Raw genomic sequence first — 26,412 nt, forward strand, 5'->3', positions numbered from 1 at the left:
TTGACTGTATCACCAGGAGTCAGTCACTTATCCTCATGAGAATCAAATGAAATATGCATAGAATATGCTTTGAAAAATCTTAAAGTACTCCATTCGGTCATGGTTATTATTGTTATAGTTAGCTATGATATTATTTATTTCAGAGGCAGCTAGATGCAGTAGGTGAAGAGCTGGGCCTAGAGCCAGGAAGACATAGTTCAAATCTAACTTCAGACACTTACTAGTTGTGTGACGCTGAGCAAGTCTAAGCTCTGTCTGCCTCAGTTTCCTCATCCTTAAAATGGGGATACCTTTCAGGGTTGTTGTGAAGATCAAATGAGATAATATTTGTAAAAAGTACTTAGCACAGTGTTTGGCACGTAGTAAGTGCTGTATAAATGTTAATTATTTTATTTAGCTAAACTGATGGAGCTCAATATATTGAATTTCAGATAATTATGAGAGTGAAGCTTGCAAGCTGTGGGTTTCTTGAAAATGTCATCTTAGCTCAGAAATTCTTTGTTCTTTACAAGCTTTGCGAGGAGCAGCTTACAAAACAGGTAATTTTGTGAACACACTTTTTCAAACAATTGAAGATGGTTTTAATTTACCTTTTTTCTTGTTGACTTACTGCTTGCCTAGTAGTTTTCTCTACTCAAAAGTATTTGTAATTCAATTTTTAAAGATATTTAAAATGATTCTTTAAACTTATCATTTGTTCCTAGTATTAATACTTGCCCTGATATCTCGTATGACAGATTCCAAATGTGGCTAAGTAGGTGTATATGGAATTGCAGAATTTTTCAGAGGTCTCAAATTTCCCTTTTCTATCTCCTTTTCTTCCAGGTGTAGAGAAGCCTTTTGGTCTAAGGGAAAGAAAAATAAGTTTGTGCTAAATTGTATACTGTGACTTAGTCAATCCAGAACCACTAACTACAATTTAAATTAAAGAACTTGGATTTATGGAATTGCAATTAAGTAATCTTTTTTTTCTGCCTTTTTTCTTTTAGGTTCACTATGACTTTGGTCTAAGAAATATCTTGTCAGTGTTGAGGACTCTTGGGGCTCAAAAAAGAGCCAGACCAGAAGACAGTGAGCCAAGCACTGTTATGAGAGGCCTAAGAGATATGAACCTCTCTAAGTTGGTAAGCATCTTTCTTCTTTGACTTCTTTTCTGTTTCCAAGATAGTGTTCAGATTGAAACTTTGCAGTGGGATGGGATGTTAGTACAACAGGGAAAGAGCAGCAACAGTCACAAAGTGAGAGGGGCAGATCAGTCCTCCACCAATTTGAGAGCACATTGCTCAGAGCTTATCTATGTTATGGGAAATGCTATGCCAATGGAAGGTCCTTTAGAGCAGCCAGCTATTGAAGGAAGGAAATGAGGAAAGAAGGGAACGAGAGAAGGAGGAAAGAAAAAGAAGGAAGAAAGGAAACATGCATTTATTAATCACCTACTATGTACCACTGGACTAAGCACTTTACAAATATTATTTCATTTTACAGATAAGGAAACTGAGACAGGCAGAGAGGTTAAGTGTCCAAAGTCACATGGCTTGTGTATGAGGATGAATTTGAACTCAGGTCTTTCTGACTTCAGTCCCAGCACTCCATCCACTGCTCCACCTAGCTGCTTCCTGAAAGAGAAATTATTACAGTTATCCCTTCCACATTATGAGGGTTAGGGGGCATGGTGCCATTGCAATCTGGAAAATTCATGTAAAATTTTTTGGCACTCCATACCAGAGAAGAAATGTTAAATTATTATAGTATTAAAAGATAAAATATGTTGATATTATATAATACTATATATACATTTTATGCATTTCTGAGTTTCTAAACTTTTCTGTGTCATTTGCTGGCCTTTGCATGTATCTGCAGCTTCTACAACATTCTCCACAAATCCCCATTTAATTTCTTATGCTGATGGCAATATATAGAAACTGAGATGGGGAAAGACACAATGTGAAAGGATAACTGTAATCTCAACAGATCACTCCATTCTGCTCCTTTTCCAGGCAAAGGGGGTGGATCCTCAGGTCAAGCAGCCTTAAAAATATTCAATAGGGCTGTTTACTTTACTGTGGCTAAGGTAACATCATTATTGTCTTACTTGAGGTTAGAGTTTATGCACTGTCCTCCAAGTAGGGCTTATGTGAGGGAATCCTTGGTTCTATCATAGCAGTAGTTGCCTTGCTTCGCAAAAGCTTAAAGAGATGACCAATGAAACACAGAGACCGAAGACGGAGCTTCCCCTGTATTACTTGATTTAAGTGAATGACTGGAAAGACTTTTTAAGCTTAATTGTTAGCTTGGGAATCAGAGGTCCAATAGTGATCAGAGTAGCTACTTAGCTACTTCCTGCCACTGGAGAAGAGAGACTGAAAGAGAAATCTGAAGGTGGAAAAAGAGTACCTTAAGAGCTGACCTCCGGTAGAAGACAAATATACTATAATGGTGATGTTAAGTCGTTTCAGTTGTGTCTGACTTTTTGGGACCCCATTTGAGCTTTTCTCCATTGTGGAAAAAAAAACTGTTCAATAAGGAAATTGGCAAAAGCTCTGAATTATATAGGAGATGCGGCATGAAAATAGCTAACTTGGCCCATTCTACCCAATTGGGAAAGACAAGTGTGGATCAAAGCTTGAGTTACTTTTGAAATTTTGTAATAATTTTGAATTAAATACCTAATTTGATTTTATCATAGAGATATTATTATATGATAATGAGAACAGAGAGAGGATAGCCATACCCTGAGATAATTAGATGGATTTAGGGGAATTAAAGATATATAGGTTGCCTCTGGAAGAATAGTCCTTATGGGGCCCTATGTTTAGCACAATAGAGAGGTATGCTCGACATACTAAAAGTGGGGGCAGAAATAAATGAGTGTTTCCACTTTGACCCCCTGTTGTAATCAGTTTACATATTTAAGACACATTTAACATTGCTGGCATTTCCCAAAATCGTGAAACTAGTATGGTATTCTGCTGCTGCTGCAGATATCTTTTTTTTGTTACTGTATATATACATATACATATATATACATATACATATGTATACATATATACACATACACATACACATATACATACACACACACATATGTATACATATATATATCCAGGATGTCCCAAAAGCTTTATCTGCAGAAATTAAGTGTAGAATTAAGCTATTAAAGCTCAAAGCTGCACTGAGACTTTTGAGACACCCTGTATACATGAAGATCTTTTAGGAGAATAGTTGTTCAGAAGGGAGGTGATAATATGCTCTTATTAGTTGCTCAATAAGTACTTTTTTAATGAATTGATTTTAATTCATGGTTTTTCAGATTGATGAAGATGAGCCCCTTTTCCTCAGTTTAATCAATGACCTGTTTCCAGGATTGCAACTAGATAGCAGTACCTATGTGGAACTGCAACATGCAGTAAGTAATCAGGTTGAAGAAGAAGGGTTAATTAACCACCCACCCTGGAATCTTAAACTTGTACAGGTGAGGAATTTTGAATCTATTGTGGGTATAGAAATTTGGGTTTGTGCCGAAAAATGTGAAGATTCACCTGAAATTCATGTTGCTTATTTGATAAATCCCAATTCTCAGTTTAGAAATACTAATATATCTAAATAATTATCAATAAGTTGAGAGTCAGATAGGACATTCTGAATTGAATGTAGACTCCCAACACTAGTTCCCAATTGCCATGTCTACTTTCCATTAAAGGGAAACCCCCCCTCCAAAACAATCCACATATGATTTTTAAATTCACCCTGCATTTTGTTAGCCTCATTGTCTTAAAGCAAAGGAGGTGGCCTACCAAAAGGCCATAGAACCATGAACCATACTCTTTGACCTAGCAGTATCATTACTTGGTCTGTATCCAAAAAGAGATTAAAAAAAAAAAAACAAAGGGAAAAAGAACCTATATGTTTGGAAATATTTATAGCTACTCTTTTCTGGTGGCAGGGAGTTAGAAATTTGGGGGATACCCATCAATTGGGGAATGGCTAAACAAATTTTGCTAAGTGATTGTCATGGAATACTCTTGTGCCATAAGAAATGTCGAGCAGGATGCTCTCAGAAAAACCTAGAAAGACTTACATGAGCTGATGCAAAGTGAAATGTACTGACTACAAAGTAACAGCAATATTATAAGATAATCATCTGTGAATGACTTAACTATTCCCAGCAACACCAGTGATCCAAGACAACTGGGAAGGACTTATGATGAAAAATGCTTTCCATCCCCAGAAAAAGAACTCATGGTATCTGAATACAGATTGAAACATACTTTATTTTTTATTTTCTTTATTTTTCTTGAGGGTTTTTTTGGTCTATGTTTTCTTTCACAAAGTATGACTAATATGGAAATATGTTTTACATGACCACACGTGTATAACCTATATCGAATTGCTTGTCTTCTCAGTGAGGGGGTTGGGTGGGATGAAGGGAGAGAATTTGGAATTCAAAGTTTTAAAAACATACATTAAAATTATTTATACTTGTAATTGGGAAAAAATAAAATACCAAGAAATCAAAAAAAAAAAAAAGGAGGTGACCTGGTAGAATGCTCCATGTACAGATCATGGATCTATGTACAGTCTTTTGACTCTGAAATTCAGTATCTCAGTGATCCTGGGCAAGTCATTATGACCTCACTTTCTTTATCTATAAAACAGAGATAATAAAATATGCATTACTTACTTAGCAGAGTTGATGTAAAGCCAAAAAAACTCTACAGAAATGTGAGTTGTCATTATTAAAGTTTTAACAGTGGAACTCCTGAAATGATGACCTCAATTTAAATATTAACCATGGCCCAATACCTCTGCTGACCATTTTTGCCTGAATTTATGAACAACCCTATATTAGGTGACAAATGACTAATAAGCTTTTATTCTCTTCAATTTATTGTTCAATCTGATAGTTGTATGAGACATCTCTAGTACGTCATGGATTGATGACCCTTGGACCCAGTGGTTCTGGAAAGACCACTGTTATAACAATTCTGATGAAGGCAATGACAGAGTGTGGACGTCCTCACAGAGAGATGCGTATGAATCCAAAAGCTATTACAGCTCCCCAGATGTTTGGCAGACTGGACACAACAACTAATGACTGGACAGATGGAATTTTTTCTACTTTATGGAGAAAAACCTTAAAAGCTAAAAAGGGTATACTAGCCTTGTTGTTATTGTTGTCGTTCATTTGTTCAGCCATGTCTGACTCTATGTGTCCATGGGGTTTTCTTGGCAAAGGTACTAGAGTGGCCCCATTTTATAGTTGAGGAACTGAGGCAAACAGGAGTTAAGTGATTTGCCCAGGGTCAGACAGTCTGAGGCTGGATTTGAACTCATATCTTCCTGGCTCTAAGTGGCTGTATCCACTGCACCACCTCCCTGGCCCATACTAGCCTTAGCATTATGATGATGTTTTATGTTCATTTTTCTACCAACTCATTAATAGTACAGGGCAAGTATCCAATGAATACTTCAATGAAGTATTGTAAAAACAGTATTTTTCTACTTTATTTGCAGGAGAAAATATCTTCCTGGTTTTAGATGGGCCTGTCGATGCCATTTGGATTGAGAACTTAAATTCTGTGTTGGATGACAATAAAACTCTCACATTAGCCAATGGGGATCGAATTCCCATGGCTCCTAGCTGTAAACTGTTATTCGAAGTACACAACATTGAGAATGCCTCTCCTGCCACTGTTTCTAGGATGGGTATGGTCTACATCAGCAGTTCTGCTCTTTCTTGGAGGGCAATATTACAGGTGCGGATGACAGATATATAAATGTGTTCTCAGGGTTTGGGGAGGGGAGAGATGGCTTTCTCATTAAAGAGATCTTCAATTTCTCTGTTACAGGCATGGCTTAAAAAGCGCAGTCCACAGGAATCTACTGTAATACTTGAGATGTATGACAAAGTGTTTGAAGATGCATATACATATATGACCCTAAATCTTAATCCGAAAATGCAGCTCTTAGAGTGTAACTATATTACGCAGGTAGAACATTTGTAGATACTTGGGTTATTTAGATTGCAAGATCATTTTTTATAACATTACTTATAATTTTTAGCAAATTGAACATTATTTCAGCCCATGATTTTAGCTGAGGGTAGAAACATTTTAATATGATTTTGTTAAATCATATGCTAGAAGGCCAAAAGACAGGATTGTCAGAGACTCCATACTGTCATTGTCACCAACAGCAACCTGGTATAGTGAAGAAAATATGCACTGTAATAGAAAGTTTAATGGATTTGAAGTCAGAGGACCTGAGTTCACATCCCAGCTGTTATTTGCTATCTGTGCTGTGAGTTTGAGGGAGACATTCCCCCTTCCAGGGCTTCAGTTTTCTCATCTGTAAAATAAGAACCTTGGTAGATGATCTTTAAGGTTCCTTATAACTCTAAATCTTGTAGTCATTTGATCTCTATTTGCTATTATCTGTTTTCAGCGAAATGGAAACCAATCAATCAACATTTATTTGTTGATTGTCTATTATGTTCTAGGAACTGGGCTAGGTTCTGGGAATATAAATTCAGTGAATGAAAACAATTTCTCTTTTCAAGAAACAATTCTAAGGGAAAGATGAGTCATATAAATAAAAATATAAAGAATAAATATAAAGAGAATAAATAAAAAGTAAAGGAAATTTGAGGTTACTCTCCCCCCATATGGTGGTGGCTGATGGAGCAGTTGTGTTTTCCTGGTGTAGGCAGACATGAGGCTCTAAAGGTTCTTGAGTAGTGAAGTGATATAAACTTGTAGTGAAGTGATCTGACAGAGGATGGCTCTTGCAGTAACCTGGGAGAACTTGAATGGGAGCATGGCTGCAGTGGAAAGGAAGGGTAAGGAGGGGATATAGTAACTATTGAGGAGGTAGAATTGGCAGAACTTGGTGCCTTATTGACTAGATGTCTGGAATGATGGGTAAGAAGTCAGAGATCATAGGAAGAGTAGTCTAAACTTGTTGCCTCCTCTTTTTTTATATCCATTCATTTCTCAACCCCTGGGAAATGGGCTTTCAATCTCCTGCTCTACTTAAATATCTTACTCAGAAGTTGCCAGTAGCATCTTAACTTCATGATGCAATGGAAAGATCACCAGACTTGGCATCATAGGACCCGGGTTTGAATCCTGGTTTTGCCACTTATGTCGCGTATCACTTTGGGCAAATTGCTCAGTCTCCCTGGGCTTCAGTTTCCTCATCTGTAAAATGAAGAGGAGTTGGAATAGCTGACATCTGTGTCTCTTCCACCTTTGAATCTATAATCTTATGATGGCCTTTTTCTCAGTTCTTATTCTCAAGCTCTCTAAAGTTTTTGGTACTATCAACTACACCTTCCTACTGGATACCCTCTCCCTTTTCTCTTTTGGCTAATATAATATTACTTACTCTTGGTGCTCCTTCTATTTGTCTAATTATTCATTATTAGTATTCTTTATGGGAAAATATAGGAAGAATACATCAAACAATTTCTGCCAATTGATTACCTAGTTTCCTGGGCTCTGCCCTTGGCCATTGTCATTCTCCTATTCTTGTTCTTCTTGTTCTTGTCTTTCTTGTTCTGGTTCTTGTACTTCTTCTTTTTCTCCTTCTTCTCCTCTCTCTCATATATGTATGTATGTATGTATGTGTATATATATATATATAATATATATATTTCCCTTAGAGATATCACCATATCCCATGGATCAGTTATCTGATACACTGATACACTCCCGTTTCTAGATATATGGTCCTTATTTCTTTCCTGAACTTCAGTTGCATGTTATTAATTGCTACTGGACAACTCTACCTGAATGAACCCTTAGCACATCAAACTCAACACACCTAAAACAGAACTTATCATCTTTCTCTCTAAACCTTGCCTTCTTCCAAATTTCTTTATTTCTGTTGAGGACACTATCATTCTTCCAGTCATCCAGGCTTGTGACTTGGGAGTCATCCTTGATTTCTTCCTTTCTCCCTATATCCAGCTAAATGTCAAGTCCTCTTGATTCAACCTCCATGATATCTCTTGCATTAGGAAAATTAATCTGACTTGGAGAGCTGAAGACACTGTATGCTTAGATATCTATTCCAAGATAGCCTAGAAGAGAGGTAATGAGATGTTGAATGAGGATGGTAGCAGTGGAAAGGAATGGTAAGGAAGGATTGTCAATGGTATCTTAACTTCATGATACAGTGGAAAGATTTTTCTGCTTGAGAGCACAGGACATAGGTTTGAAGGCTGGCTGTGAAAGAGGACCTGCCTTCATATCATATTACTTCAATTACAGTAATAGCCTCTTAATTGGGCTTCCTACATTCTGTTTCTTCCATTTCCAATACATCCTCTACATAGCTGCCAGAATAATTTTTCTAAGCACAGGTCTTACCATGAGACTTAAAAATCTTAAAAATCTTTCAGCAGCTTTTTATTCTTAGAGAGTAAAATGTAAACTCCTTAGCCTGGAATTTAATGTACTCAACAATCTAACCCCAACCAGTATCATTTCAGAGACTGCTCTTTTTTATGCAATTTACCTTCTATGTGAAGTTGGCATCTTCTCTTCCACCTCCATTCTTTAGCTCAAGCACGCCACACTTGGCATGAAAGTAATCCTCATGTCCCTCTGTCAGAATCCTTCATTGCCTTCAAGGCTAACCTTAGGTGCTACCTGATCCAGTGAAAGCATCCTTGATCCACCCAGTTGCTAGTGATCTCTCCTTCCTCAAATTATCTTGAATCATATTCATCTGAGTTCATATATTCTTCCACTAGAGTATAAACTCCTTGAAGTTAGGTAATGCTTCATTTTTGTCTTTGTATCCCTAATACCTAGCCTTGAACATAGTAGGACTAGGTTAAAGATATGAGAAAGAAGAAAATGATAGATAATAAGATAAACATTGAATTTAGACTGGAGTTTAGCACTGACTTGGAAATTACACAGCTGTCAACTTACATCTTAGCATATAAAGAGATGATTTTCAGGTATTTTTGTTTAAAAAACTCAGGATTTATGAATTTATATTATCATCATAGTATAAAAGTCTATCCCATATTATATATCTGATAGTATAAAATATTGGAAATAAATAAAAATATGATTTATGGAACTTTAATTTTTTTCATAATTTACATTTCCTTTGTATAAAGAAAAATTGAAAATAAAACCAAAGGCAGCAAAAGTTCAGACAAACATGAAAAGGGACATAAAACAGAATCATTTCTTGTATGTTTGTTAAAATTTCATTTCTCTTGATTAGATGCTATGGATTTTACATAAGATTTTACTCCTTATTTTTTACATTTGTTTTAGATAATAGTTATTAGGTTTATAATTTTAATTTTCTTAAATTATGCCCCCTTTCAGATTCTGCTGCTCTAGTAATACCTAGGATAAACACACCGAATATCATCTTTCTTTCTTCTCTTTCATTTCCAGTCCCTCAATCTTCTGGAGGGTTTAATTCCTTCCAAGGAAGAAGGTGGTGTTGCTTCTAATGAGCATATTCAGAAATTATTTGTATTTGGCATTATGTGGAGTTTAGGAGCCCTTCTGGAGTTGGATAGCAGAGAAAAGCTTGAATACTTTTTGAGAAGTCATCAAAGTAAAATAGATTTGCCAGACATTCCAGAAGAAAGTAATCACACAATGTATGAGTTTTTTGTCACTGATTATGGTAAGTTACCAATAACAATCATTTCTTGAGCATTCACAAACATAAAACTTCGCTGGGAATTTAAAAAATTTACTTGCTCTTATTTATATTTGTGATTTCTATTCATAGTGGTGAATATTTCCCATTTTTCAGGCTTCAATGTCAATTAACATTACCTTCATCTCTTTAGATGTTTATTCTCTTACCTTAGGTCAGGGTTTCATAGGAAGATTTCTTCACAGACTTATTTTTTAAATTATTTTAAAATATTATTAAATAATTCAAGCAACAAGCACGAAGTACTATTCAGTCAAATATTTATTTAGTGTCTACTATGTATAAAGTTCTATTTTAGATACTGGATGAGATACATATGATTAAGACATGGCTTTTGTTTTAAGAGAGTTTATAATCTATTAGGAACAATGTGATTAGGTGAGACGTTTGATTTTTCTTATATTTATACATATTTTGACAAGTGTTTTTAATTTTATGCTTTTATTCTAATTAACCTGCTATAGGTATGGTTTTACAGCCAAAATTATCTACATTTTTATAGGTGACTGGGAACATTGGAACAAAAAAGTTGAACCATATATTTATCCAACTGACAGTATTCCAGAATATTCATCAATTTTGGTTCCGAACGTTGACAATGTTAGAAGCAATTTTTTGATAGATACAATAGCAAAACAACACAAAGTAAGTCTATATGTGTTTTCTTAGTTAATTGCAAACTACATAGGTACTTGCCCCTTCTAAAGAGCAGAGAAAACTCAGGTACGAACCTATGCACAGTTGCAAACATAGACAGTCACACAAAACATCTTCCTACATAAATGAGTTCACACAAACACATGGATTGTTCCCCCACATTTACATCCACATGTATGTATACATAGATACATGTTTACTATGTTAATCAATCAATTATTTGTTAAGGGTTAACTGTGTTCCAGGTTGATATGAAGTGCTGGGGTTACAAGTAGAGAGAATGAAACAATCCATCTTAAAAAGTCAGTCAGTTAAGAGGCATTTATTAAGCACTTACTATATGCTAGGAACTGTGCACATTGCAAGGAGCTAACTTCTAATGGAGGAGACAAAGACATCAATACACAGATGCAGCATAAATAAAAAATGAATAAATATAAATATATACCATGTAGTTAATTAAATAAAAGGTCATTTAGGAGGGAAGGCACTATCATTTGGGCCTTATCAACAAAGATAGCGCAGATGGGGATTCCTGAGCTGCTGCTTAAAGGAAGAGAGGTTCCTTATCAGGTGGAAGGAACAGAGAAATGAGTCTAAGGGTGTATCTGGCCAGTGAGTGCAAAGACACAGAGCAAAGAGATGTGTGGGAAGAACAGAGAGAAGAGTTTTGGTTTGCAGAGCACTGTCTAGTGAAGCTGGAAAGATAGTTTGGGGCAGGTAGTATAAGGCTTTAAAAACTAAACAGAAGAGTTTATATTTTATCCTATAGTCAATAAATAAATAGGTAAATACCTGGAGTTGATTGTTTAGAGTGGCCAATGGTCAGATCTATGTTTAAGGACCATTACTTGGGTGTCAGTGAGTAGGAAGAACTGGAGTGGGGAGAGACAGGTGGGAAGCTGTTGAAGTAAGCTAGCTACTCACTCAGTCAGTAAGCATTAAGTGCTCACCATGTACCAGGCACTGTGCTAAGTTCTAGAGATACACAGAAAGGCACAAATGTTCCCTCAAGAAGCTCCCATTCCAATGGAGGAGACAATTTGTAAATAACTAGGTATATAGAAGACATCTAGGTGGATGACAATCTTAAAGGAAAAGGAATTGGTAGTAGTGTGAGTCAGAGTTTGGGAGCTGTTAGAGAACCTTCAGCCACATTGGAGCCCTACTTTTTGCCTGGTGAGAAATAAAAAAAGTATGACGTGGTTATCCTTTAGCCAGTTTGTATAACTGGCACAGCTCCCTTATATTGTATGCCAAGATGTTAGCCTCACACTCATTGGCACCTAATCATCATATCCATGCAAATCTTTGTGGTGGTACATATACAAGGGGGATGTTACATCGGCCATGGGTTGTGAAAATAGAGAGGAAAATGAGGGTCTGCAGGGGCCAAGTAAAACATATTGAGAGTAGAAAGTGTTTGAAAGGGGTATACTATGTTGGTAAGGAGAGAGGTTAATGAAACCACCAAAGGATTCTAGTAAATACAAAAACTTTAAATACTCTTCATCTCTCACTCTGTCATTATAGGCAGTTTTGCTCATAGGAGAACAGGGAACAGCGAAAACTGTTATGATTAAAGCGTATATGAAAAAGTATGACCCTGAAGTACATTTATCTAAATGTCTGAACTTTTCATCTGCCACAGAACCAATGATGTTTCAGGTAAAGCCCACATTGTATAGGTTATTCATAGGTGGGTATGGTTATAAATATTTTAAATGTTTTAATGTAGTAATTGCATTAGAGTAGATAAGAGGCTTTATATCTATTTCCATTTTATCTCTAGTAGGTATACTTCTTGATTCTCCAAAATAATAAACTTATTTTTAAGTCCTGAGGTACAGGGAAACTCTTTCTACTTTAACCCCAGTCAGTGATTAATATTCTAATAGTTAATGCATTTTTCTTGGAATTGCTTTATATGTGTATGTATTCTACATATACGAATTTCAATAAGCTAAAATAATATATGAAAATTGATACTAATCTTTTTAAAATAAATCAATTAAAAAACCCTAAAACAAACCATTTACTTTTCTCTAGAGAACAATTGAAAGTTATGTGGATAAGCGAATGGGAAGCACATATGGACCACCAGGAGGAAGAAAAATGACTGTATTTATTGATGATATTAATATGCCAGTAATTAATGAATGGGGAGACCAGGTATAACTGAAATATTACACATGTACACACAATCCAGTCATGGGTTTTTGTGTTTTTTTTAAATTCTGTACCAAAATAACCCACAAATTAAAAATACTCTATGACAACACCTTACAATTACCCTGCAGTAACCTGTTTCCAGTCATTTTCTTCCTAGAGCTTTGCCCTTCATTCTAGTCCTGAACACTGCTTATACATTCTTTCTATCTAGTATCTTTCTATCTCAGAAGTCCCAAGCTATAAAGGTCAATTTGAGCCAAGATATACCCACTGAATGTTTTTTTTTTCTCTTGTGTGTGAACTCTTGGTTGAATGTGTGCTTTTCTGTGCCAATTCTATAAACTGTAGAATTAATCTAGGTCTCTGTCACCTTTCTCTGGAACTGTTGTAGTAGCCTCCTAATTGGCCTCCATACGGCTGTCAAAATAATCCTCCTAAAGGTCTGATCACCTCTTTAGCCTGGCATTTAAGTCCTGCTGAATCTTAACTCCAGCTTATTTTTCCATTCTTATTCGATGTTATTCTCCTGCAGAAGTATGTTTCAACCAAACTTGTCAAATTTGACTCTCCACCTACCAATTTTACACATCCCCACAAGCTGTTCCTCATGCCTGAAATGTATTCTTTGCTCCTCTATCTCCCAGCATGCTTGTTTCCCTCTAAGATTCAGGGGCCACCTTATCTGTTGTTACACCTTCCCAAATCTCTTTGGTTAAGTGCTCTCTTCCTCCTCAATTTTCCCTGCATTATACTCTTGTCCTATATGTCCCTCTGGTAGATTTGTCAATTCCTTGAAGGCAAGTTTTGTTTTTCTTTTGCTTTTGAATCCTTAGTGTTTATAGAATGGTGCCTTTTGGGTAGTAGGCACTTAATTAATGCTTGTGGAATTAAATTAAACATCATCCTGAGGTGATATAAAAATCTGTTTTTACAAATTTTCAGATAACTAATGAGATTGTAAGACAGATGATGGAAATGAAAGGAATGTATAGCTTGGATAAACCTGGAGACTTCACTACAATTGTTGATGTGCAGATAATAGCAGCAATGATACATCCAGGAGGGGGTCGAAATGATATTCCACAACGTTTGAAAAGACAGTTTACTGTGTTTAATTGCACATTGCCATCAAATGCATCAATAGACAAAATATTTGGTATATTTTCTTTCTCTTTCAAATTGTTTATGTAACATATGATCCCTAATTCAATTTCCACTAGCAAGCAGAAAGCAGCTGCTACCTCTCCTGTTGGAGTTTGGAAAGGCCTGGGGATGTGTTTCTAGTGCTCTAGCTCATGAGACCTTAGTAATGTTCTATCCCCATTGATTATCAATGATATGAATTGGTTAGTCAACTAATACATTGGAATAGCTAATTAGTTAATTAGTTTTTAGAGAGTATTATTTACTGTGCTCTTATAGTTGGTACTAGGGCAGATAGGTAGCACGGTAGGTACAATGCTGGGCCTGAAGTGAGGAAGACTCATCAAAAAACTCTGATGATTTTGAATGAAGGACACTCTAGCAGGGGATTAAAAAACCTGCAAATTGGGTTTACCCTCCAACTTCTGCTTTCCTTGCTCATAGCTACCATGTTATTTGAGTGTTATTTGGTTCCTGAGATTAATTACCTCAATTATTGCTAGAATAGATATGTAAATATGTGCAATGATTTATTTTTATGATAAAGATATGCTGTGTAACATTATTAAAGTTTGTGCCCTTAATTTCTTCTATTTTCAGGAGTAATTGGATGTGGCTACTTTGATGCTTGTAGACATTTCAAGCCTGAAATATGTGAAATGATCATGAAATTAGTTTCAGCTGGTAGAATACTATGGCAATGGACTAAGGTACAAAAGACTATGATAGATCAAAATATGTCACCTAATCAATCAGCCTAATTTTCCTTTTATAGGGAGACATAAATTCCATGGATGTATAACTTGACTTCAAAACCAGGGATCAATATTAGGGCTGAATGATTCTTTCAGTATCTCCAGGTGAAATTCTTTTACTATGAATGACATAGCATAAAATACTTTATGATAGAGTGGACAAACAAGATCTCTATGCTGTTAAAGAATTACAAATATTGAGGAAGCTAGGTGGTGCAGTGGATAGAGCACCAACCCTGAAGTCAGGAGAACCTGAGTTCAAATCTGGCCTCAGACACACATAAAACTTACCAGCTGTATGACTGTGGGCAAGTCACTTAACCCCAATTGCCTCACCAAAAAAAAATTACAAATATTGTCTGTCTTTTCTAAAATTAGATGCATTGGACAAAGCCCCAGTTACCCAACCCTTCTTACAACACTGCCCAAACACCATAAAAAGGGCTAAGTAATACTTACCCAAGGGAGTTTTTACTGAGTGACTTGGGGAAACATTTCATAAAAAGGCACATAAGTACAGATTGTGTTAAAATTATGCAAAGGCAGCTGAATTTATGATGTCTAAATTTATATACCTCTCAACACTGTTGAAAATTTATTTCCAGCTGTCAGTGGCATAAACCTAACAGCTTTTTCAAATCTAACCGTAATAGCAAGAACTTATAAATTATCCATCCTTAAACATTCCTGATAAACCTTTTAATACTCTAGATAACTAAAGCATAATAGTTATTTCACGGTTTAAATACTTAATGCTACAACTCTATATTCCATGCTGACTGTATCCCCAGACCATCACAGAGTATCAAAATCTACCATTTTTTGCAAAGGTGTGGCCCTGTTTTTCTATCAATAAGAATTTCATATTCACAAATCAACACGTCATTGATCACTTATTTTATTCCCAAATAATTTTACCAAAGATGTTTTCCTAAATAAGATAGTATTTTCAATCAATATTATGTAAAACCCATTTTTCAACCAATAATATTTTAATTCGATTAATTCTGTCCTTAATGAAGTTGTACCTGTAAAGACTTAAAATTGATAGGACTTAAAATGCAGCCTGTGATCAAGTAAAATAAAATTGATTACACAGCCAAGCCATCTCTCACTCGGAAGATATTTAAGATAATATGTGTTCATAGCTTTATTTCCCCTGCAGAAAATAAAGCAAAAACTAATGCCAACAATTTGTAATATTAAAACCTAAATTTAATAACATTTATGTTACCTGATTTTAACAAACAGAATTAGATATTATCTCATATATTCTTCCTAGAAGTAAAGGTAACATGCCACTTCTTCAGCTCTTGTGAACTCCAATTCAAACATTAAACTCATATGTCAGTCCAAATACTTGTGTTTTCTAATAAAGGTGCAGTTAACATGAATTATTGTAGTTCATTGCCATTGTAGTCGTATATCTTAATCTACATATTGGATGTAGATATCTGGATACAGTGCATATATTGCAAGAATTTTCAGGGTCCTTATTAGCCACTGCACCAATAAGTCAGCACAGCTTACAGACAGATATACTGCAATTTATTTATCCACTTAAGAGTATAACACACCCTATTTGTAGGTGATTGATATGTATGTCACAGTTCTACAGATAACATATTTATAGTCTCTCCTCTTGTGCCAAGAGATTCAGAGAGATTAGGTAAGAATAGGGAGGTTGAGAAAAGGCAAGGTTTTTAGGAAAAGAAAAAGGATGCTTAAACCATTGCAAAGGCCTGCATAGTTTTTCACACCAGACCAGAGAAAACAGTTTCTTCTTTATCAGCAGTTAGTTATTTAAGTTTGTTAAACTCCTTCTACTTCCTGTCTTAATAGATAAGGTAAAGAAAAGGGAGTGAATTCCTTAAATTGCTCAAAGTTCTATGAGTTTTCTAAAAAGTAAGAGAAGTACTGAAGGAAACATTCATTACCTTCACTGTAACACAGGAATAGAAAGAAATATAGTAACAGCAAATATAGCACAAAATGGAGTCAGTTATACTCTCCTAAAAATCCACTTTTAACACATAGGATAGGAAGACCTTGTCTTACTAGGGAACAAGAATTGGCATCGATAGAACTATACATGTATAGCTATGTGTCTATAAGATGTTTCATAGGCTTAATATTGCATTGGTCTACTTTGGGATATATTTTAGAAGTTTTAGGTTGGAATACTTTTGTCAGTTTTTTAAAAAGCTTTATAAAGCTAAAACTATTCTGAACATATTACCTAAGTATGACTATTTTAACAACAATAATAATACCAGATAGCATTTATATAGCACTTCAAAGTTTGAAAAGTTTTTATAAATATCTCATTTTATCTTCACAATAATCCTGAGAGATAAATGCTATTATTATCTCCACTTTACAGATGAGGAAACTTAAGGCAGATGGAAGTTAAGTGACTTGGCCAGGGTCATACTTCTAGAATAGTATGTAAGAGAGTATCATTCTTTCCTAGAAGTTTGCATCCTTGTTTTTTACCGTGTAAATGTTATTTTTGAACACTGGGTATATTTTTGCTTTAGGTAAAAATGCTGCCAACTCCATCAAAATTTCATTACATCTTCAATCTTCGAGATCTCTCCAGAATTTGGCAAGGAATGTTAACTATAAAAGCAGAAGAGTGTGACTCACGTACTGTTCTCCTGTCACTTTTCAAACATGAGTGCAACAGAGTAATTGCAGATAGGTACCTAAATAATTTCTTGTGAAGCATATAGGTTATTTTTATACTAATAGAATATTCTTGATATATCTACTCAAGTTAAAATAAGGAAGTGGTTTTACATGTAAGTGGTAAATAATAGCATTGATATCATCTTCCACCTACAATTCTATTGGAAAAAAATACTTTGCTAGCTGACTTGGTTTTGTTTTCTTTTATACTTCTTTTTTCTATTTATTCATCATTGGGCAATCCAATACATAGATTACCTCAAAAGATTTGATAAACTCTCTCATGTGAAATAGTGGCTTTACTGCAGTGTATGCTGTTTTATCCACATCTAGAATGCTATGACAATTTTTAATTCCTTATAGTTGCTAAAAAAAATTTGAGGGTTGTGTAGACCATAATGTCAATCTTTGGGCTTATCATCAATATATAAAACACAATACTTGACTACACAAGAAGGCATAATACCCCATGATTTAGCCAACATACTTAGAAGTAGAGCAAATGAAAAGATCAAGATTAATAAGGCAGTATTTTGAAAGGTTAGTTCTCCCTGCTTTGAGATGGTTACTAGGTTGAACCTTCAAGGGAATGCCCTAAACCAATACTAATTTAATAAAAATATTCCTTGTGGACAAAAAATGGCATAACATGGAATGTATGTTAGTAGAGTTTGATTAGTTTATAGCTGCTTGAATGGTCGTGTCCAGTTAATGGAACATGTACCTTTGATCTTCTATTAAAGCCTTTTTCTTTTTCTCATACCTCAGCCATACCATGGAGCTCACCTGAGGTTCTTAAAGGTTATGCCAATGTAGCATAAGCTCAAGTAGGTCTTATCAAATGGGAAAGACTTGAAGGATGCAACTGGTAATGGTCTGTAGATCTGTCATCTGTGAACCTCAGTTTAGAGAGAGATGTCATTGGGTTGACCATAAAGCAGATGAGTTTTTCAGTCACAGTGTCTGGCCCTGGAGATTATTTTTTAGGGAGTTCATTGATGGCTTTTTCTGTTTCTTTTTCTGAAATGGGGTTATTTAAGTATTTTATTTCCTCTTCTGTTAATCTTGGCAATTTGTATTTTTGTAAATATTCATCCATTTCACTAAGATTGTCAAATTTATTGTCATACAGTTGGACAAAATAGCTCCTAATTATTGTTTTGATTTCCTCTTCATTGGTGGTGAATTCAACCTTTTCATTTTTGATACTGGTAATTTGGTTTTCTTCTTTCTTTTTTTAAATCAAATTAACCAAAGGTTTGTCTATTTTATTGTTTTTTTTTCATAAAACTAGCTCTTTGTTTTATTTATTCAATAGTTTTCTTAATTTCAATTTTATTAATCTCTCCTTAGGTTTTCAGAATTTCTAATTTGGTATTTAGTTGAAGATTTTCAGTTTGTTCTTTTTCTAGCTTTTCTAGTTGCATGCCCAATTCATTGATCTCTTCCTTCTCTATTTTATTCATGTAAGCATTTAGAGATATAAAACTTCCCCTAAGAACAGCTTTCGCTGAATCCCATAAGTTTTGGTATGTTGTCTCATTATTGTCATTCTCTTGTGTGAAGTTATTGATTGCTTCTATGATTTGTTGTTTTGGCCCACTCATTCTTTAGTATTACATTATTTAGTTTCCAATTAATTTTTAGTTTGTCTTTCCATGGCCCTTTATTACATGTAATTTTTATTGCATCATGATCTGAAAAAGATATATTTAATATTTCTGCCTTTCTGCATTGGATTGTGAGGTCTTTATGCCCTAGTGTATGATCAATTTTTGTGTAGGTGCCATCTTCTGCTGAGAAAAAGGTATATTCCTTTCTATCCCCATTCAGTGTTTTCCAGAGGTCAACCATATCTAAGTTTTCTAAAATTCTATTCGTCTACTTAACTTCTTCCTTGTTTATTTTGTGGTTAGATTTATCTAGTTCTGAGAGGAGGAGATTGAGGTCCCCCACTAGTATAGTTTTGTTATCTATTTCTTCCTGTAATTCCCTTAACTTCTCTAAGAATTTAGATGCTATACCACTTGTTACATATATATTTAGTAATAATGTTCATTGTCTATTTTTAGCAGGTTGTACTTTTCTTCCTTATCTCTTTTAATTAGATCTATTTTTGCTTTTCCTTTGTCTGAGATCAGGATTGCTGCCGCTGCTTTTTTTTTTTTTACTTCAGCTGAAGCATAATATATTCTACTCCAGTCTTTTATCTCTATTCTGTGTGTATCCCACTGCTTCAAATGTGTTTCTTGTAAACAACATATTGTGAGATTATTGTTCTTAATCGACTCTGCTATCCACTTCTGTTTTATGGGAGAGTTCAACCCATTCACATTCACAGTTATGATTACTATGTCTTTCTCTCTAACCTATCTTCCCCCTGTTTATGCTTTTCTCTCTTCTTTCTCCCTTTCCCTCCTCACTAGAGTTTTGCTTTCAACCACCACTTCCCTCAGTCTGCTCTCCTTTCTATCATCCCCCTCCCTTTTCTTTCCCCTTTCCCTTCCTACTTTCTATAGGGTAAGTTAGATTTCTATACCTAACTGATTATGTTATTCCCTCTTTGAGCCTAATCTGATGAGAGTAAGGTTCAAACAATGGTCATCTCCCTCCCTTCTTTCCCTCTACTATAATAGGTTTTTGTGCCTTTTCATGTAATGTAATTTACCCTTGTCTGCCTCCTCCTAATTGGACTTTTTATCATCACTTCAAAGTGAACTTATACTCATGCCCTCTGTCTATGTATAACCCTTTTAAATGGCACAATAACTCTGCAGTTCTCAAGAGTTACAAGTGTCATCTTCCCATGTAGGGATGGAAACAGTTTGCTCTTATTAGTAACATGTTTTATTTTTCTTTCCTGTTTACCTTTTTATGTCTCTTATGAGTCTTATATTTGAAGATCAGATTTTCTGTTGAGCTCTGGTCTTTATATCAGAAAGGTTTGAAAGTCTCCCATTTTGTTGAATGTCCATTTCCTCCTCTGAAAGATTATGCTCAATTTTGCTGGGTAGTTGATCCTTGGTTGTAATCCAAGCCTTTGCCTTATGGAATATCATATTCCATGCCCTCTGATCTTTTAATGTAGAAGCTGCAAGGTCCTGTGTAATCCTGACTGTGGTGTCATGATATTTAAATTGTTTCTTTTGGACTGCTTGCAGCATTTTCTCTTTGACCTGGTAATTTTGGAATTTGGCTACAATATTCTTTGGCATTTTCAATTTAGAATCTCTTTTAGGAGGTGTTTGGTGGATTCTTTCAATGACTATTTTACCTTCTGGTTCTAGGACCTCAGGGCATTTTTTGTTTTTGTTTTTTGTTTTTGTTTTTTGTTTGTTTGTTTTTGTTAGGCAATGGGGCTAAATGCCTTGGCCATGGTCACACAGCTAGGAAGTGTTATGTGTCTGAGGCCGGATTTGAACTCAGGTCCTCCTGAATCCAGGGCCAGTGGTCTATCCACTGTGCCACCTAGCTGTCCCAGGGCATTTTTTCTTAATGATTTCCTGAAAGATGCTCTCCAGGCTCTTTTTTCCATCATGGTTTTCAGGTAGACCAATAATTTTAAAATTGTCTCTCCTGGATCTGTTTTCCAGGTCAGTTGTTTTTCCAGTGAGGTATTTTACATTTTCTTCTGTTTTTTCATTCTTTTGTTTCTGTTTGACTGATTCTCTCTCTCTCTTTTTTTTTTTTTGGTGGGTGAGGCAGTTGGGGTTAAGTGACTTGCCCATAGTCACACAGCTAGTGAGTGTTATGTGTCTGAGGTCATATTTGAACTCAGGTCCTCCTGACTCCAGGGCCAGTGCTCTATCTACTGTGCTACCCACCTGCCCCTGTTTGACTGATTCTTGATATCTCATAGAGTCTTTAGCTTCCACTTACCCAATTCTAATTTTTAATGAATTGTTTTCTTCTATTAGACTTTGTACCTCCTTTTCCATTTGCCCCATTTTACTTTTTAAGGAGTTGTCTTCAATGAGTTTTTGTGCCTCCTTTTCCATTTGGCCAATTCTACTTTTATGGACTTGTTTCCTACAGTCAATTTTTGTCCTTTTTCCAAGCTATTGACTCTTTCTTGCATACTTCTCATTTCTTTTCCCAATTTTTCTTTTGCTTCTCTTATTTTACTTTTAAAACTCTTCTTGAGCTCTTCCAAGAAAGTTTTTTGGGCTTGAGACCAGTTCACAGAACTCTTTGAAATTTTGGATGTGGGTATATTGGCAATGTTGTCCTGTTCTAAATTTGTGCCTTAATATTCCCTGTCCCCATAATAAGATTTTATGTTCTTTGTCTGTTTCTGCTTTTTGTTCATGGTGTTTACCTATTTCCTGACTTTTGAAATTGAGCTTTCCTGCTGGAGCTCAGGGGGTACTGACCCAAGCTTCTTGTGCGGTGAGCCTGGGACCTGGTCACTGGCTTTGTGTACTGGGGCCTCAGATGCTGGTAGCTGGAGCCTGTAGGGATCTGGCAGATTACCTGGTGCTGAGCTGGGGTCAGGGACGCTGAAACTCTCAGGGTGGGGATGGGGAGTCTGGCCTCTGGAGGATACCTGCTCACCTGGGCTTCTTTAAAGCACTTGAATGTTTGATTGCTGGATGATGTCTGCTAGCGTGGAGCTTTGCCTTCCGGAGTTGTGCTGAAACACTGGGAGATTTGGCTGCTGGAGAATACCGGCACCCATAGTGATTCTCTGAGCTAGTGTCTACCCATTTCTCTCCCTGTGCTGAGGCCTTAGGGAGGTGCAGTTCTTGGTGTGTGCACTTGTCTGCTCCACCACCCTGAGGCTCATGATCTTTCCCTGGTATTCTGGGGCTTGCCGCGGGCTTGCTGGGATGCCTCCCATTCTGTACTACTCCTTCTTCCCCGGAGCAAGAGGGGCCTTTCCCATTGATTCCCTGAGCTTTTTGGGCTGCGATACTGCTGCGTCCCGTTTTTCTGCTGGCTCAGTTATTCCAGGGTTTTTTCTGGGGCAATATTTTCTGGCCTTTCAGAGGTCAATAAGTGAGGGTGAGAGCAAACTTCCTTTTTACTCCACCATCTTGGCTCTTGGAAGTCCCCAGGGCACTGATTTTTAGATGGCCTCAAGGAGGTCATCTACAAAAGGGAAGAGAAATGCAAGATTATAGCTAGCAGAGATGGAAGAATGAAATGAGGTTTCTTTGAGGATGGGGGAAGACATGGGAATGTGTCTATAGGCAATAGGGAAGCAACCAGTAGATGGAAATATGGCATGTCTCTGTTTCAAGTATGTATTTTGTACACAACATAGTGTTGGATTCTAGTTTCTAATCAGTTCTACTATCTGCTTCTGTTTTATGAGTGAGATCAACTCATTCACATTCACAGTTATGATTACTGTCTATTTCCTTTGATCCTATTTTCTTCTGTTTATCCTTCTCTCTTTTTATTCTGTCCCTTCTTAAAAGTCTGTTTTGCTTCTAACAACTGCCTCCCTTGATCTGCCCTCTCTTTTATCATTCACCCTTATCACTTATCCCATTCCTCTCCTTTTTACCTATTGGATAAATTACATTTCTATACACAAGTCAGTGTATATATATATCCTTCCCTCTTTGAACCAATTCCAGTGAGAGTAAGGTTTGAGCATTACTCATTCAACCTCATTTTCCATCCACTATATAAACTCTTCCTTGCATGCCTCTTTTGTATGAGATAATCTTACCTATTCTACCTCTGCCTCCCCTGTCTCCCAATGCATCCCTTTCCTCACTTTTTCATTTGTTTTTGGAGATCATTCCAGTATAATCAACTCTCATGCCCTCTATCTAGGTAGATTCCTTCTAACTAATGAAAATTCTTAGGAGTTACAAGTATCATTTTCCCATATAGGAATGCAAAAATTTTAATTTCATGGGGTCTCTTATGATTACTCTTTCATGTTTACCTTTTTGTTCTTCTCTTGAGTCTTGTGTTTCAGTGTCAGATTTTCTGTTCAGCTCTGATCTTTTCATAAGGAATGTTTGAAAGTCATCTCACTAACTATTCATCTTTTACCCTGAAGAATTGTACCCAGTTTTGCTGGGTAAGTGACTCTTCATTGTAATCCTGGCTCCTTTGCCTTCTGGAATATCATATTCCAAGCCCTCCACTCCTTTAATATGGAAGTTGCTAAATCTTGTGTGATCCTGACTGTGGCTCCATGGTATTTGAATTGTTTCTTTCTGGCTAGTTGCAGTATTTTCTCTCTGACCTGGAAGCTTTGAAATTTGACTGTAACATTCCTGGTAGTTTTCATTTTGTGATCTCTTTCTTCATGTGAGCAATGGATCTTTTCCATTTCTATTGGGGCAATTTTCTTTTATAATTTCTTGAAATTTGATGTCTAGGCTCTTTTTTATCATGGCTTTCAAACAGTCCAATAATTCTTAAATTATCTCTCGATCTATTTTCCAGGTCTGTTTTTTTTTTTGATGAGATATTTCATGTTTTCTTTTATTTTTTTATTTAGTTGTGTTATTTCTTGAAGTTTCATGGAGTCATTAGCTTCTACTTGCCCAATTCTAATTTTTAAGGAACTGTTTTCTTCAGGGGGGCTTTTGGACCTCTTTTTCCACTTGGCCAATTCTCTTCTTTAAGGTGTGGTTTTCTTCAGAATATTTTGTGCCAAACTGTTAATTCTCTTTTTATAATTTTTTGCATTACTCTCATTCCTTTTCCCAATTTTTCTTCTGCCACTCTTATCTCTCTTTTTTTTTTAACTCTTCCAGGTATTTGTCTTGGTCTTAGATCCAGTTAGCATTTTTCTCTGAGGCTTTGGTTGTAGCTGTTTTTACATTATGATCTTCTACTGAGTTTTTGTCTTGGTCTTTTTTACCATCATAGTAGTTTTTTATAGTCAAATTCCTTTGTTTGCTCTTTTTTCAGTCTATTTCTGGACTTTTAACTCTATGTTAAAGTTGAGCTGTGCTCACCTAGGAGTGGAGAGTCACTGTCCCAAACTTTAGGCTTTTTCATGTTGCTGTTTTCAGAGCTACTTCGGGGGGAGGGGGAAGGTCCTTCAAGTTTTTGATGCTTCAAAGGTGGTGTTATCCTAGGAGATGTATAGCTACTGCTCTCCTTGCCTTTGATGTGCTTTTTACCCAGGAAAGGCCCCTGCTCCCTGTAGCTACAAACGTTAGTGCTGCTCCTCTTGGCTCTGGAACTGTGAGTAGGTCCCCTGCTCTCCTGCAGCCTCAAGTGCTAGTGTTCTTCTTGGCCCTTGAACTGGATCAGGATGCATCTTCCCTTGTGAGCAACCACAAGTGATCCTCTCTACCCTGGAACTACAACCCAGAATTGTATATGGGCAATAGAGCTTCCAATCAGTACCAGTTGCACTCAGTACCTGCAAAAGGTCTCCTGTAACTTTTTTTTCTGACCAGTTGTCCAACCTCCTTGTCATCTCTGGGCCAAGAGTCCCCAAAGCTGCTGCTTGCCACTGTCATAGCCCCTTCCAAAGCCACTGGTGCTCCTGCCATTCTGTGAGCCAGCTCCCACCCAGGTGCCTCAGACGTCTCTTTTTGACCTCCTAAGTTGTCTTAGTCTGGAAAAATGTCAAACTTTTATTGGCTTTGCCACTCCAAAATTTGATTTGAGGCATTATTTAAAATTTTTTTGGAAAGGAATGTTGGGATAGTTCAGGTGGGCCTGTACTCTACCATCTTGGATCTGCCTTTTCCCACCTGAGCATTTTTATTGGCTGTTCCGCATGCCTGTCATGTTCTCCCTACTCATCTCCACCTCCTGGCTTCCTTGACTTCTTTCCATGTCCCACCTAAAATCCTGCCTTCTACAGGAAGGCTTCCCTCTATTGATTATCTCTAATTTGTCCTGCATATAGAGTTTGTTTGTGCATAATTATTTGCATATTGTCTCCATCATTAGATTTTGAGCTCCTTGAGAGCAGAAACTATCTTTTGCCTGGAACTTGACACTGTACCTGATACATAATAGGCACTTATTTATTTATTGATTTACTGCCAAATTTGTCAACTATTATACCTTTGGCAGAGGAAAAAAACCCCTAAGAAGCAGATATGCAGATAGTTGAAATCCCCCACCATTACTATGTCATGCTTTTATGCTAGATTGGTGATCTGTTTCCAAAACTCCTTACTTAACTCCCACCTCATCCCTGCCTCAACCCGAGTGGTCAGTAGTGTACTGTCACATTATGCTCTGTTTCTGTATCCAAATGTTCTCAATCATGTTTCTCCTTTGAGGTTCTAGGATTTTCTCACATTAGTACATCTTCTTACTACATAATTCTTTGTATTTCCCCTTTTTACTTATTCCATTCTTTTCTGTATGAGGTCTGTCCTTCTAGAGCCACATTCTAGTCCTGAATCCCATTCCATCAAGTCTGAGTGATGCTTTTATTCCCTATACTTAGTGCATTTGGTTTTTGCTTTTTTTAAGTGAATTAGATTTATTTATTTATGTATTTTTACTTTTCAACGTTCGTTTCCACAAGATTTTGAGTTCCAAATTTTCTCCCCATCTCACCTCTCCCCCACCCCAAGACAGCATGCACTCTGAACACCCCTTCCCCTAATATGTCCTCCTTTCTATATCCCCCCCTTTTCTCATTCCCTTCCCCTTCTATTTTCCTGTAGGGCAGGATAGATTTCTATACCCCATTGCTTGTATATCTTACTTTCCAGTTGCATGTAAAAACAATTTTTAACATTTGTTTTTAAAGCTTTGGGTTCTAAATTCTCTCCCTTCCTTCCTCCCCACCCACCCTCATTAAAATGGCAAGCAACTAGGTGCAAGTTATACATGTGTAGTCATGCAAAACACTTTCATAGTAGTCATGTTGTGGAAAACTAACCATATTTCCCTTCATCCTACCCCAACCCCCATTTATTCTATTCTCTTCTTTGATCCTCTCCCTCCTCAGAAGTGTTTGTTTCTGATTACTCCCTCCCCCAATCTACCTTCCCTTCTATCATCCACCCCTCTTATCCCCTTCCCAACTATTTTCCTGTAGGGTAAGATAGATTTCCATACCCAATTGAGTGTGTATGTTATTCCCTCCTTAAGCTAAATCTGATGAGAATAAGATACACTCATTTTCTCTTCTCTTCCACCACTTCCCCTCCACAGTAAAAGCTTTTTATTGTCTGTTTTATGTGAGATAATTTGCTCCATTCTACCTCTCCCTTTCTCCTTCTCCCAGTATAATCCTCTTTCACTCCTTCATTTTATTTTTTAGATATTACCCCTTCATCTTCAACTTCCCCTGTGCCATCTATCTATCTATCTATCTATCTATCTATCTATCTATCTATCTATC

The 26,412-nt window shown here is 36.4% G+C and overlaps 1 protein-coding gene across 1 annotated transcript in view; it reads left to right on the plus strand.

The window, feature by feature from the left end:
* DNAH8 (dynein axonemal heavy chain 8) overlaps nucleotides 1-26,412 on the plus strand; it is a 404,075-nt gene that overhangs the window by 202,760 nt on the left and 174,903 nt on the right. Inside the window, exons 46-58 of the mRNA XM_027876336.1 lie at nucleotides 432-539; nucleotides 990-1,124; nucleotides 3,311-3,472; nucleotides 4,905-5,151; nucleotides 5,515-5,756; nucleotides 5,850-5,990; nucleotides 9,426-9,663; nucleotides 10,202-10,344; nucleotides 11,890-12,024; nucleotides 12,406-12,528; nucleotides 13,471-13,684; nucleotides 14,272-14,381; nucleotides 16,967-17,130. Coding sequence (XP_027732137.1) covers nucleotides 432-539; nucleotides 990-1,124; nucleotides 3,311-3,472; nucleotides 4,905-5,151; nucleotides 5,515-5,756; nucleotides 5,850-5,990; nucleotides 9,426-9,663; nucleotides 10,202-10,344; nucleotides 11,890-12,024; nucleotides 12,406-12,528; nucleotides 13,471-13,684; nucleotides 14,272-14,381; nucleotides 16,967-17,130 — 2,162 coding nt within the window. The remainder of the gene's footprint in view (nucleotides 1-431; nucleotides 540-989; nucleotides 1,125-3,310; nucleotides 3,473-4,904; nucleotides 5,152-5,514; nucleotides 5,757-5,849; nucleotides 5,991-9,425; nucleotides 9,664-10,201; nucleotides 10,345-11,889; nucleotides 12,025-12,405; nucleotides 12,529-13,470; nucleotides 13,685-14,271; nucleotides 14,382-16,966; nucleotides 17,131-26,412) is intronic.

The sequence above is a fragment of the Vombatus ursinus genome, unplaced genomic scaffold, assembly GCF_900497805.2.
Source record: "Vombatus ursinus unplaced genomic scaffold, bare-nosed wombat genome assembly UNPS02014811.1, whole genome shotgun sequence".
NCBI classification, from domain to species: domain Eukaryota; kingdom Metazoa; phylum Chordata; class Mammalia; order Diprotodontia; family Vombatidae; genus Vombatus; species Vombatus ursinus.